General features: G+C 44.7%; 1 protein-coding gene across 1 annotated transcript in view; it reads left to right on the top strand.

Annotated features, from left to right (window-relative positions):
* The window catches only part of LOC308293744 (A disintegrin and metalloproteinase with thrombospondin motifs 20), a gene marked incomplete at its 5' end in the record, with an annotated part of 210,943 nt that overhangs the window by 118,674 nt on the left and 77,677 nt on the right, over positions 1–14,592 (top strand). Inside the window, 8 exon segments of the mRNA XM_080736360.1 lie at positions 830–996; positions 1,538–1,667; positions 2,294–2,420; positions 4,438–4,648; positions 5,099–5,263; positions 6,097–6,267; positions 9,077–9,196; positions 10,925–11,032. Of these exon segments, the coding sequence (XP_080592486.1) occupies positions 830–996; positions 1,538–1,667; positions 2,294–2,420; positions 4,438–4,648; positions 5,099–5,263; positions 6,097–6,267; positions 9,077–9,196; positions 10,925–11,032 (1,199 nt within the window).

Below are 14,592 nucleotides of genomic sequence, written 5' to 3'. Positions count from 1 at the left end.
AACTGTAGTAAGTGTAGTATGAGTAGTAACTGTAGTAAGTGTAGTATGAGTAGTAACTGTAGTAAGTGTAGTATGAGTAGTAACTGTAGTAAGTGTAGTATGAGTAGTAACTGTAGTAAGTGTAGTATGAGTAGTAAGTAGGGCACTAATTCACGGAAAAACACAAAAGGTTGACAAGTTGCTGCCCGACAGCAACAATAGCCTGCAGTATATAGCTTGGACTAAAGAAATCTACTTCTAAATGCTTCTTTAACCACTTAATTTAATGCTTTAACTATTAAAAAATAGCAGATCTACAATTTCACAGTGTGGCACTGAGTGCCGCGCTGCGAGCTTGTACATCTGCTATTTTTTCAATAGTCATCAATTTGTGCAAGTCTGAAAAGGTGGACCCGATTCAATAAGTGTCTTCTAAATCCTTCTAAGGTTTTCTGAAAAACCCATGTTTCTATGTCAGTGGTGCTCAAACCTTTTCATGTCAAGGACCCCCAAAATTACCTGTATTTGGCCACACACCCCCATCTCAAAATATTCAGGAGATCTTGTAGATCGGCATTTTTTTGACAAAGACATTTGGTAGAGAGTGATAAAAAGACTGTATCAAGTACTTATATTATAAGTACGTACGTATTATCAATAGAGAGTTTAAATGCTACCTGATATGCAGCTCGGCAAATAAAAGGTGAAATGATCCCAGAAATGAACTCCACGATATGATAATATTGCTATCGTCCCATCCCTAGTGCTTACAATAGTTACTTTCCGACACTGCTTTGTGGTTATTTGTGCTGCTCACCTGTGCCGTTCCTCCCGGTGTTTCCCCGTGCAGCGCTGGCTGACAGCCAGCACAACTCCCTGCTGAACGGGAACTTCGTGGTGGCCATGTTCAAGAGGGAGATCACCTTCAAGGGGACGGTCATCGAGTACAGCGGCTCCGACACCAAGGTGGAGCGCATCAACTGCACCGAACGCCTGGAGGAGGAGCTCGTACTGCAGGTGAGAGGAGAGTCCCTGCTTCATCTCTCTCTCTCGAATAAAATGGTCCTTGAGCCTTCGCGGAAACCCTGGTCTACACCAGTGGTTCTCAACCTGTGTGTAGTGACCCCTAGGGGGGTCCCCAGATTATTTTGGGGGGTCCCCAGATGATTAACTTAATGTGCAACATTGTTTTCTCTCTCAACAGTAAAACGTTTAACAGCATGACGTTTAAATGTATAGAGGGTATCTGCACATTTCTAAATTGACAATTTAAGGACTTTTTAGTACCGGTACCTCTAAAATGACAAATTAAACATTGGCCAAATGCGAGGCGCCGTGTGCTTGTAGATCTGCTGTTTTCACTACTTTTGTGCGACGGCCTTGTATGACGAAGCAGGGCTTTACTTTGCGAAAGAACGTACAAATTTGAAACTTGGAGATACAAGGTTTCCACCCGACAACGACGATTTGTTTTCAAATTTATGGAATGCCTTCTTTTTATTGTATTTATTCATGAAATGACTGTGAACTAAATCCCCTCCTCCCCACCCCCATGCAGGTGTTGTGCGTGGGGAACCTGTACAACCCAGACGTGCGCTACTCCTACAACATCCCCATCGAGGAGCACAGGGAACAGTTTGTGTGGGACCCCTCGGGCTCCTGGATGGAGTGCAGCCGCATGTGTCAGGGTAAGACCACCACCTTATGCCTGTTTCCATTAGGAACAGTCACGTGAGCTTTCACCTGAGGTTTCACATGACAATTTCATCGATTCCAGCTGAGTTATGACAAGTAGCCCTGGCCGATATGGTGGCAACGTTGACGTACAATCCAGCTGCTGATGTGGCGTCTGCGTATATTATGCCTACGGTAGCCTACCTATTTTTTAACCAGCTGACCACAATTTCGGAAAGCTGTTGCTCAAATGTTTTCATTCCATTTAGGACTGAGGCCAATTCTAAAAACTCCTTCTAAATCCTGACCTACGTTTTTGGAGAAACTTCAAATATCGATTAATAAATTACAAAAAAAAGTTAGCTTTTATATCGGCAAATTTTACGGTGCACGACACCGGGTTGCGAACTAAAGTATATAGCCCTTACGTCTGTGTGCCAGAAGCACCGCATGTCAGAAAGCTGATCGGACTTGTTGCAATGGGGAAGGAAACGCGATCTTGCCGTCAAAGCGAGCTGCTCGCCAGATGTTTGCTCTTAATTCGAACCTTGCCTGTGATTGTTTGTGCGTGCGTGGGTGTTTGTGCGTGCACGTTTGTGTGTGTGTGTGTGTGTGTGTGTGTGTTTGTGTGCGTTTGTAGGCGAGCGAAGACGCAAGGCGGTGTGTGTGCGTAAGAGTGACCACCTGGAGGTGTCGGAACAACGCTGTGAACATTTACCTCGTCCCGGTGCCGTCGCTGAGCCATGCAACACCCACTGTGAACTCAGGTGCCCACACGCACTCACACATGCACACACGCACACTACAGCCACACCGCACGCACGTCTATGGCAAGACAGAGAGAGAGAGAGAGGGAGAGAGAGAGAGAGAGGGTGAGAAAGAGCCTATTTCAACCACATGATAACCCGCTGGGCAATGCTGGGTACCAAACCTCTGATAAGCTGAGAGAGTGAGGTAAAGAGTGAGAGAGAGAGGAAGAAAGAGAGGGAGTACTTTACACCCACACAAGAACCCAGAGGGGGAGAAAGAGACAGGCAACAGGAAACGGGTATGGCGCAATTAACGCATTTAGGCCTAGAATTATTGAATGCTTTAACCAGTGAAAAATAGCAGATATACAAGCTCGCAGTGCGGCACCGAGTGCCGCACTGCGAGCTTGTAGATCTGCTATTTTTGAAAAAGTCGTGAAAATGTGTGCACATCTTTGAATATGTGTATTTTTAAAGCGAACGTTTGTAACTCAAATTTTGCCTCTGGGGGGTCCCTGCAAGATATTTTGAGATGGGGGTCCGTGGCCAAATAAATATCAGTTTGGGGGTCCTTCACATGAAAAGGTTTGAGCACCACTGACATAGTAGTCTCTCAAGAACAGACTAACTGAGCTCCATTTAAGTGAAAAGGACCTTTTCTTTGACGATGGCTAGCCAGATGGCTGACACATAGAAACATAGTTTTTTTTCCAAAAATCTTAGAAGGGTTCAAAAGACACTTATAGAATCGGGTCAAAATTCTAATTTTCACGATTTTTCAAAAATAGCAGATCTACAAGCTCGCAGCGCGGCACTCGGTGCCGCGCTGTGAGCTTGTATATCTGCTATTTTTCAATAGTTAAAGCATAAAATAATGATACACAGTGCAGTGGAAGTGTGAAATCGAATGATTCTCGAGATATTCAAAGGACATACTGTATGTGTATACTGCAGTACATACGGTATATACATGTATACATACGTGCATACAGGTCTGGAATTTCTTCACTTTAGGGACAAGGCCACTTGGCCTTTGATGTTGTTTGAGGGCACAAAGGCCAAATTCCAACAAGATTTTTGTTCATTGAAAGATTTTTATTTTATTTAACACAGCGGGTGCCCACGAGGTGTCTACGCGACAATTTCTTTGATGTCGCTGGAGGCCCACGACGCGTTGGACGCGTTTACTGTAATTACAGTATAACTTTATATCTCACCGTTAGGTCGGGGCTACGCCTGGATGTAGCCCATTAGCCGCTAGTCGCTCCGAGTCGACGCTGAGAGCATCGCGCGGCCGTTTTTCGCCGTATACTCCAATGCATTTCCCCATCTTTAAAGCCCTTTATCTCCGATGTTTGTTTTATGGCTAAAACTGTGGCCGCGTGCGGCAAAATGTCCAAATTTTGATCGGCAGTGAACAGCTATGATCAACACTAGCCCATACAGTAAGTTACACAATAACATCCTGTCTGCGCTCATGTGACCAAGTGACGTCATCACGCATGCATTGACGCAACAGGGCCTCGTATTCTTCTATGGAAGTGCTATGGGGGCACTCAGAGGGGATGACTGGCGCCTCCTGGTGGGCAGTCGATGTGTTAAGGGTTAGGGATGATAACCTTATCTGCCATGAAATAGATAAATTATGATATGTACAATCTGATCCATGCTCAGCCTTGCACCAATCAAAGTCACTGGATTGGTTTAAAGATGGGGACCAGGGGGGGTTAAGATTTCAGATTTGTTACGTAGACACTGGTGTCTACATGACAAGAAAGAGACACTGGTGTGTACTGTCTACATATTGACAAGAAAGAGACAGAGGAGAAAGTGGTACAGTCAGCTGGGGCATTAAGGCCACTGTGGCCTCAGGTCATGCCATTGGTTTGAAGGGCACAAGGTCAAACTGAGGGGCAATGGCGGCCATGAAATTCCTGCCCTATATACCACACATACCGGTATGCGGTATCACAATTTCACAGACCATCCTTACTTTTTCTTTCTCCGCCTCCCTCTCCTCTACCACCCCCTGCAGGTGGCACGTGGCGGGGAAGAGTGAGTGTTCGGCTAAGTGCGGCCCCGGGTACCGCAGCCTGGACGTGCAGTGCATGAAGTACAGCCAGCTGAAGAGGCAGAGCGAGCGGGTGGAGGCCAGGACGTGTGGAGAGCTCTCCAAACCCCACACCAGGGAGCCCTGCCACGGGGACTGCCTGCTGAAGAGCTGGCAGTACAGCGCCTGGTCACAGGTGTGTGGAGGATGCTGCTCACTAACATGCATATCGTCGTTGTCGGGTGGAAACCTCGTATCTCCAAGTTTCAAATTTGTACATTCTTTCGCAAAGTAAAGCCCTGCTTCACCATACAAGGCCGTTGCACAAAAGTAGTGAAAACAGCAGATCTACAAGCATACAATGCCTTGCGGTGTGAGGCGGTGTGAGGCGTTGTATGGCGCACACTTAGGCGTCTTACTAGTAGAATTTAGTTCATCGTACAACGCAGAAATAGCTGATCTACAAGCTTACAACAACTCGTCAGAATAGAACCACAGTCATTTCCATTATGCGGCTGACTATTTAGCCACCTCAGTCCTATTATACTTCATTGTACGACTTAAAGCAAAGAATCTCATTTCGCAGAATGTTCCTCTCTTTTGACAGAACAGTGTTAAGTTAAAGTGTTTGGTTTGGTCTTTCCAGTGCTCCAAGACGTGCGGCCGCGGGACTCGGACCAGAGAGTCGTACTGCATGAACAACCTGGGCAGGAGGCTGGTGGACCGCGACTGCAGCGAGTACCGCAGGCTGGTGTCGGAACCCTGCAACGAGCAGCCCTGTCCCAAGTGGTTCCCCAGCGACTGGAGCGAGGTGAGCAGGGGCGTCGCACCAAATCCTGGGCCCTGGTGTTCAAGGATTCACTCACATTTTGTGCTTTGACTATTGAAAAATCACACTTGTGTGAACTGAGCGGTGGAGGCTGCGTGTGTGTGTGTGAATGTGAGTGTGACTGTGCCTGGCCTGAACAACAGTGCCCCTCCCTTAACGTGTGGTCAGAAAAGGTATTGCAGGCTACATACAGACTCAGACTACATACAGACAGACACACATACATACATACATACACGGATACATCCACAGCCACGCTATGGAGACGGTGTGACCACCGCTCAAAAATACAGATCTACTGCGAGCTTGTAGATCTGCTATTTTTGGAAAATCGTGAACATTTGTGCGGAGTCTTTGGATATTTCAAATCCTTCTAAGGTTTTTTTTTAAAAACCCATGTTTCTATGTCAGTGGTTCTCAAACTACTTCATGTAAAGGACCCCCAAAATAATATGTATTTGGCCACGGACCCCCCATCTCAAAATATTTAGTTCCAGGGACCCCCCAGAAGCAAAATTTTAGTTACAATCGTTCGCTTCAAAAATACATACTGTATATTCAAAGATTTGCACACATTTTCACGACTTTTCAAAAATAGCAGATCTACAAGCTCGCAACGCGGCACTCGGTGCGGCGCTGTGAGCTTGTATATCTGCTATTTTTCAAAAGCTAAAGTATAAAATAATTAAGGCCCCTCCACCTTGGGCCCTAGTAACTCAGGGAGTTATTATGACATAATTATGACATAACTCTCTCTCTCTCTCTCTCTCTCTCTCTCTCTCGCTCTCTCTCTCTCTCTCTCTCTCTCTGTGCAGTGCATGGTGACGTGTGGGAAGGGGACCAGACACAGGCAGGTGTCGTGCAGCGTGGGGGCGGGAGAGGAGACGCTGGCCGAGCACCTGTGCGACCCCTCCAGCAAGCCCCCCACGGTGGGCTCCTGTGAGCAGCCCGAGTGTGCCTCCTGGCTGGTGGGCGTCTGGGGAGCGGTGAGTCTGTGACACAGTGGCGGAAAGTAGACCTACTTAAGTAATGTACAATTTTGTAAAAGGTATCTAGTACTGTACTTTCTCCCAGTATTTCACATGTAGAACTAGAAGCGAAAAACCTTGATCTACTGTATGCGAATGTTAGGAATGCATACAGCTGTGTCTCACTCCCTTCAGTATGCGGCTCTGATCATTCTATGGTGAAGCTGGTGCCTTCCTATCTTCCAGCTGTGAGGAGGGTGCCTCCTATCACCAGGGATGTTCAGTTCATGTGTATACAAGTGTATAATATAAACACTTGTATAGTATAGTTTGATGCCAATACTTTCGTACGTTTACTCAAGTACATTTTGTATTCCGGATTTTTACTTGTAAGGGTGCACACACACCAAAATACCTATGAGAGTCGAATCCGCGCTCCGCCAATGCATTTCAATGGGAAGGGCGTTTTCAAGTCAAGTGCACGCACGCACGCACGCACGCACGCACGCACGCACACACACACACACACACACACACACACACACACACACACACACACACACACACACACGCACGCACACACTTGTAATGACACATGCTCACACATGCTCACACAGGTGCTATTCTCACAGACAAATTTGTGCACACACACACGCACACAAGCACGCACGCACAGATCTGATTGAGGAAATGGGTTTCATGTGTGACTCGCATGTGTGAACCAGTGATGGTTAGTGTATGTGCGTGCCTGCGTGTGCGTGTGCGTGTGTAACCTGATAAGTGAGTTGGTGCACTGACTCCAGCTGCATGGTGTACCTTTCACTTTGCCCTCATATCCTGTCCAAGTAACATACACACACACACACGCACGCACGCACACACACACACACACACACACACACACACACACACACACACACACACACACACACACACACACACACACACACACACACACAATCTAATATACTTTTTTAAATAGTTAAAATAGCAGATCTACAAGCTCAAAATGCATTGTGAGCTTGTAGGTCGTCTATTTTCAAACGGCCAAAAATGTATACGGTGTGATGTCATCAAGTTGTACTTTACAATACAAACCCCAAAATCAATCCTCCAGTTCTAGGCAACACAGAAGGGGGGGAACTTTTTTTTTTCTATTTCCACACAACTCCTCTAAGGTATATTAACACATCTGGTGCCAACCCCGGGTTTCCCGAGTTTGAAAAGGTACTACCGCTGTGCCAACCCCGAGTTTCCCGAGTTTGGGCCGTTTTTGAAAAAAAAAAAGAAAATAAAATTCTAAATTTTTTTTTTCAAAAATTTTTTTTGGACCTCCAGAAATGTATTAGGCATGATCGCGATCGTGAAATTGCATGTTTAACCCCCATACCAACCCATTCTTTCAAACATGGCAGCCATGTTTGTTTACATCTGAAGAAAACATAATGGCTGATAAATCATGAATGCCTGAACGGATTTCCAAGCGGATTTTTTTGTTTGAAAGCTGTGAACAGTGTGCACACACGTGGTGCATCATCTAGGCCTGGGCGTGCACTTTTTACACAATTGCGCAATTACATGGAAGTCTATGGTAACCATGGCAACGAGGGACATTGAAGAGAAAAAATCATAGCAACATTAATGACATAGTTCAATATTGAAAATGGGTGGTCTTCCCCTTTAATGTATGCTTTTTGGTAATAATAATCAAAATCTACAAAGTAACCAGTGACTTAAGTTTTCAAATAATTGCAGCAGAGTAAAAGTACACTATTTGTCTCTGAGATGTAGTAGAGAAGAAGTAAAAGTACTGCAAAGTGGAAATACTCCAGTAATTGTAGTTATCGTCACTGTCGGGCAGAAACCTCGTATCTCCAAGTTTCAAATGTGTAAATTTTTTCACAAAGTAAAACCCTGCTTCATCATACAAGGCCATCGCACAAAAGCAGTGAAAACAGCTGATCTACAAGCACACAACGCCTCGCGGTGCGAGGTGTTGTGTGCTTGTAGATCGTCTGTTTTCACAAGTTTAAATAATTTTTAAAATGATCAATACAAAACAAACGGTTTTGGACATACAAGGTTTCCACCCGACAACGACAAAATGTACTTTGTTACTTTACACCACTATTTCTCTTTGGGGGTCACTGGGGCTAAAGGGTTTGGGAACCCCCTAGCTGGCTGTAGTTAACAGAGGTAATGAAACCCCTGCTTGTACTTTATAGAGGTAATGCCCTGCCAGACGCGTTTGGACTATCAGATAGCGCTGTATTTACACAGAGCAGGGGTGTATATGTATATCGGCTCCCTAATGCCCGTGTAATCATAATTTGTTGCTCAAATAAACCTGTCCAGGGGCACTTCCTCTGCTCTCACGTTGTGAAACCCTCCACCCTGGTGGACCCACACACACACACACACACACACACACACACACACACACACACACACACACACACACTCAACACACGTTTCGTGTGTTGAGGGCTTAACTGTCTGTTTTGCGGTGCTTTCGACCTTGACTAGGACCCACGTCGACCTTGACATACTTAAATATTTAGTTTGACATCGCTGTTGTTTGACTTCGACTGTGTGTGTGTGACACGACGCGTTTGTGTGTGCGATGCAACGTGTTGTGAGCTTGTAGAGCTGCCATTTTTGAACACTATGTACTTTTACTGTTGGTGCCAATACTTTGTACTTTTACTTACAAGTACACTTTGAATACCGGACTTTTAGTTGTAACAGAGTATTTCTATGTTGCAGTATTGACACTTTTACTTAAGTTAAAAAAAGAATAATACATTTTCCACTGTGTGTGTTTCAGTGTGCGGTGACCTGTGGCCATGGCTACCAGATGCGGGCTGTGAGGTGCGTGTCGGGGGCCTACGGCACCACGCTGGACGACCGGGAATGCAACGCTGCCTCCAGACCTCGAGACAGCCAGGTAAGGCTTTCTCTTCTGTTTTTTTCCCCTTTTAGTAAAAGGTGCGTTTATATAGCGCTTTATCCAAAACGCTTTCCATAGATTGTGATTATGCATTACATTCCCCCATTCACACTCACACATTCATCCACCGATGGCAGTGGAAACCACGCAAGGCACCAACCTGCTCACCGGGAGCAACTAGGGGTTCAGTGTGTTGCTCAAGGACACTTCGACACTAGTCTCGCGTAACCAGACAACTATTCCACAATCTCTGAATGCTATATAGAGTCTGGAAGAGCAGCTCCCGAACGGCGAGTATCGGAAGTAGCCGCTGCTGCACTGAACTGTAGTCCCATTGGAAACGTAACAGAAACACAATAGCTCAGACAAAGTCATTCGAGCTGCCTATTATTGTTATGAGTGTATAGTTTAAGAAAACGTTTTAAAACATCATGGAGGTAACACCAACAACACCAGAGAAAGACGAAATAAAGCCCCCAGAAATGTTGAAAGGAGACATAACGCTTCCAGTAGGACATGTTATTGTTACTGCACCAAGGGAGCGGTTGCGTCATATCCGCTTCATCTCGCACTCATCATTTCTTCCCCGGTTTGCCAGACTGTATGCCGGGAGCATTTGACAAAATCGCGGAGGCAACAGTCTGGCCACGCGAGACTACTTCGACACTAACTCTGGGGGGGTAGCCTGGGATCGAACTGGGAACCTTCCGGTTCACATTTGGCCGCTCTACCGGCCACTCTACCCCTGAGCCACTGACGCCTCAGTAATGTTATATGTGCTCTTTTTTGTAATGTAAAAGAAAGAAAAAATATATAATAATCATGGTTTCTAGATAGTGTTGCAGATTGGTGCAGTTGTCAGTATAATTCATGTATCTATGCTGTTAATAAGAGCTTAATTTTATAGTTTATATAGTTTTTAGTTCTTTGTTGTTGTTATGTCAAGACCAAGGACCACCAGGACTGTATTGTGTCTTGAGGTGTCATTTGTATTTTACTATTTCTCTTTTTTAATTTAACTTTCAAATCAATCAATCAATCAATCAATCAATCAATCAATCAATCAATCAATCAATCAATTTGAATGCACTGCATACACTATGTCACTGTTGGGCAGAAGCCTCATATCTCCAAGTTTCAAATTTGTGCGTTTTTTTCGCAAATAAAGCCCTGCATCATCATACAAGGCCGTCGCACAAAAGTAGTGAAAAACGCAGATGTACAAGCACACAACGCCTCATTTGGAGCTTAGTAGAATGGCTATTATTCCATTGTTGTCCAATGTAGTATGAAATGCACCTCCCACTGTCAGCAAACATTCAGTTCTTTATTTACATTATTGATATGTTACAATAGCAGGCTAGAAAACTCACTATCCTCACTTCTTAAAATCCACTTCTTTGGTCCATTTGGACCCCTGGTGGTCCCTGGACCCCCATGACGGGTCCTTCAGAGGGTTCCAGCGGGTCCCCTGCTAAATGATTGGCAAGTGCACAAATTAAGGTCTTTCACTCATTCAATCTTTATTTCATATGTTATGGGTCCGTAGCCTGATGAACAGTAAACGGTGGGTCCTTGAAATCACTCTTATAGTCTGAACTGTACACGTGTGTGTGTGTGTGTGTGTGTGTGTGTGTGTGTGTGTGTGTGTGTGTGTGTGTGTGTGTGTGTGTGTGTGTGTGTGTGTGTGTGTGCGTGCGCGTGCATGCGTGCGTGTGTGTGTAGGACTGTGAGATGCCAGCGTGTCCCTGGATGTCACCTCTGAACAGCACGCCTCGCCCTGACCCCTCCAGCCAGCTGCTGACCCAGTGGAGATATGGCTCCTGGACCACGGTATGGACACACCTTCCATTTATACTAGCTTTATCTACAGTATATAGGAAATGCGCGTGCATCACAATCCATGGGTCTGAACGTACAGTGTGGACAAAGAATACACCAATGTGTGGTGCAGCAAAGTCAAACACTTTATTAAAGGTCACTTTTGAACACAAGAAAAAAACACATTCAAATAGAACAGAAAGAAATACGAAAATAGAATTACAGTGCCAACATTGTTTTCGTCTGCCAGTAAAAAAGAAAAAAAGAAAAAGAAGAAGCCCTCGGGCAGATTAATGTGGCCCTGCTTCATATGCAATATAACAATATGCATTTGTTATATTGTTGCTGATGTTCTGACATATTATCTTGTTTATTATAACAAGATAATATTATTAATATTTATTATTGTGATGTATTATCTGTTTATTGTAAGTCGCTTTGGATTAAAAGCGTCTGCTAAATACCTAAACTGTAAACTGTAAACTGCTTGGTTGTGATTGGATTTCATTGCCAGTGTGCAAATATGGAGTGGGTTTTATTTACCGAACACATTTTTTTTATCCGCCCCTTGGAAATGCAGTTTCCACACAGAGATTCCATGGCATGCTATACTAGCAGCAGCCCTGACAGGAAACACTTACCTAATGTAGACAGGAAACACCTATCGCCATAGTAGTAAACCCTTAGGAAATACAGTAGGTTTCCTATTTCCTATAGGTGTTTCTGTAAGTGTGTTCCATATCGTCGTTGTCGGGTGGAAACCGTGTATGTCAAAAAGTGTTTGTTTTGTATGTATCATTTAAAAAGTGATTTGAACTAGTGAAAACAGCCGACCTACCGCGAGGCGTTGTGTGCTTGTACATCTGCTGTTTTCACTACTTTTGTGCTACGGCCTTGTATGATGAAGCAGGTAGATAGATAGATAGATACCTTTATTATCCCAAGGGGGAAATTCAGTTGTCCAGTAGTAGCACAGCAGTATACAGTTATTTACAAAGTTACAGAGACGTAAGAAAAGATAGATAAGAGGGAAAAAAACAAAACAAAGACAAGAGCAGTACAGTACCAATAAAGAGAAGGTGCATCAATAGAGGGGGCGAATAATATATAAGTATATATACATAAAGTGTCTTGCAAAAGAGACCATAGCAGTCAATGCTAGTTAGTGCAAACAAGTATCTCACTGTCATTGTTAAACAAAGCAAAAATACTCAGAAACTACCAACACTAACAACCTAATAGTGCAGTGTAAAAAATCAGTGCGAAAAAAGAAGAAACTAGGAAGCGTGTCACCGCAAGGCGCACATGAGCACTCTTCCTGGAAGGTCCTTAGAGGTCAAAGTCAATACAGCAATAGTTCCTTAGAGGTCAAAGTCAATACAGCAATGGTTCCGTAAGTCTAAGTTAGGAAGGGAGACCTTTTCAAGCGTCCGTTATGTGTCTCGTTGTACAGCTTAAGGGCAGCCGGTACAAAAGATTTTCCTAATCTCTCACATCTCCGTACTGGGTAGGTAAAGCGGTCGTTTCCTCTCTTACTCACAGATATAAAAAGCTAGATACCTCCTCCACCGCTGCAGTTCATTAGCGCGACTGGTCAAACACCCCTGGCGGAAGTGCATAACTGTGGAACTGCGGAAGGCACTCTGCCCCCTCCAATGGGAAAGAGGGAGTCCTGCCAGGACTGCATCTGATTGGACTACCGAGCTTCCCATTCTGTGACGCACAAGGAAGCGTCCTTCAGAATTCCCAAGAGCCCCGCCTCAGAATTCTGGAGGCTTGCATAGAGTTATTGGGAGGCTTGCCAGGAGTCTTGGACCAGCACCCCCCAGCCGGAAGAGGCGTCTACCTTTCTATGTCTGTGCTCTTACTCCAGTAACTGGTGATCTCTAGATGGAGGGGGTGGGAGGAGTTCTCCAAGATGGAATCTAGCTTCTTCGCAGTGCGCACCCTGGTTACTTCCTCCACCCCCTGCAAAGCAGGGCTTTATTCGCGAAAAAACATACAAATTTGAGACTTGGAGATACAAGGTTTCTGCCCGACAGTGACGATCTAGTGTATGCAGTGCATTCAAACTGAACGATGACAGTGCATCCCGTTGAGAAATGTTAACCAGAACTGGACATGTTCATCACAGCTACCAGCTCTCATCTTCCTCTTGGCAAGCGGCTCTGACTATAATAACCTTTTGCTCGTCGTAAATCAATCTGGCTTGGCTGGCAATCCCGACGCAATCACAACAGAGCAGCTGATGTTTGTTCACTTTCTGCCTCTGTCCTCCGCCGACGAGGATGTCGGGGATATTGACTTAAGCGAGCTTGACAGATGGGGTAAAGTTGCACGTCGCCCGTCATGATGAGCGGGGGGGCCGTATCAGCTTTCATAGAGTCGTGTACTATGTGCCAACGGCATGAAGTTGTGTTGCTGTGTGCCAAACGCTATGCCCTCCACATACCATACCACCGTTAAGCCCCGTGGATAATGATTTCTCATAGTCTCAGACGCAGTGGTGGAAAGTAACTAAGTATTTACCCAAGTACTGTACTTAAAGGAGTAGTTCACCCCCAAAATGACTTTTTTCTACTGCTGCTATGGAGACTTTCAAAATGTTGTCTTAGCAATGTGACAAATACAAAAAAATATTATTGAACTCAAGTCTCCATGGCGAGAGTAATCAATAGGGAAAAAAAAGTCATTTTAGGGGTGAAGTACAATTTTGAGATGATTTTACTTTATTGAAGCAAATCCAGTTTTCTGCAAATGTTGTACTTTCTACTCCACTGCAATTATTTGAAAACTTTAGTTACTACTTTACTTTGTAGATTTGTATTATTATTTTTTATAGTGAAAAGGGCACATTCTGCACAATGAGTACTTTTACTTTTGGTACCTTAAGTACATTTTGATGCCGATGCCTTTGTACTTTTGTACTCAAGTACATTTCGAATACGGGACTTTTACTTTTACTTCTACACTGCAGTATTGATACTTTTACTTTAAGTAAAAAAATTGAATACTTTTTCCACCACTGCTCAGTCACACATACGCACGCTAACAAACGAGCACAAGCACGTGCGCATAATTATGCATTATGTGTACATGCAAACGCACAATCTCGGAAAAGGAATGTACGCACAAAAAAGCATAACGAGCGGAGTGTCAGGGTGGGGTGGGGGGTGGGGGGTGGGGGGGGACTTGTTAGGCCCCTGTGTGTCTCGTGCACTTAGCATTGTTGCTGGCTGCAAATGAAAACCACATTTCATCTAAACACACCAGTCTACAGTTTCTAAGATGGGACCTTGTGTGTCAGTCTGAAAGCCGACAGGAGCTCGTATGTCAACATTAGGAAAGTGCTACACATGTGCAAGCACACACACATACACACGCGTGCGCACACACATACACGTGCGTGCGCACAGTCGCACACACAGGCGTCACAAGGGGGGGGAAGTGGGACTGAGTTACTAGGGCCCAAGGTGGAGGGGCCCTAGTATGTTATATTTTAGCTTTTGAAAAGTGTGCAAATGTTTGAATATGTATTTTTTAAGCGAACATCTGTAACTAACATTTTGCTT

Source organism: Nannobrachium achirus, assembly GCF_963921795.1.
Source record: "Nannobrachium achirus genome assembly, chromosome: 11".
Taxonomy (NCBI): Eukaryota; Metazoa; Chordata; class Actinopteri; order Myctophiformes; family Myctophidae; genus Nannobrachium; species Nannobrachium achirus.
Note: the sequence above shows the minus strand (reverse complement) of the source record. Positions and strands in the feature narration are given on the sequence as shown.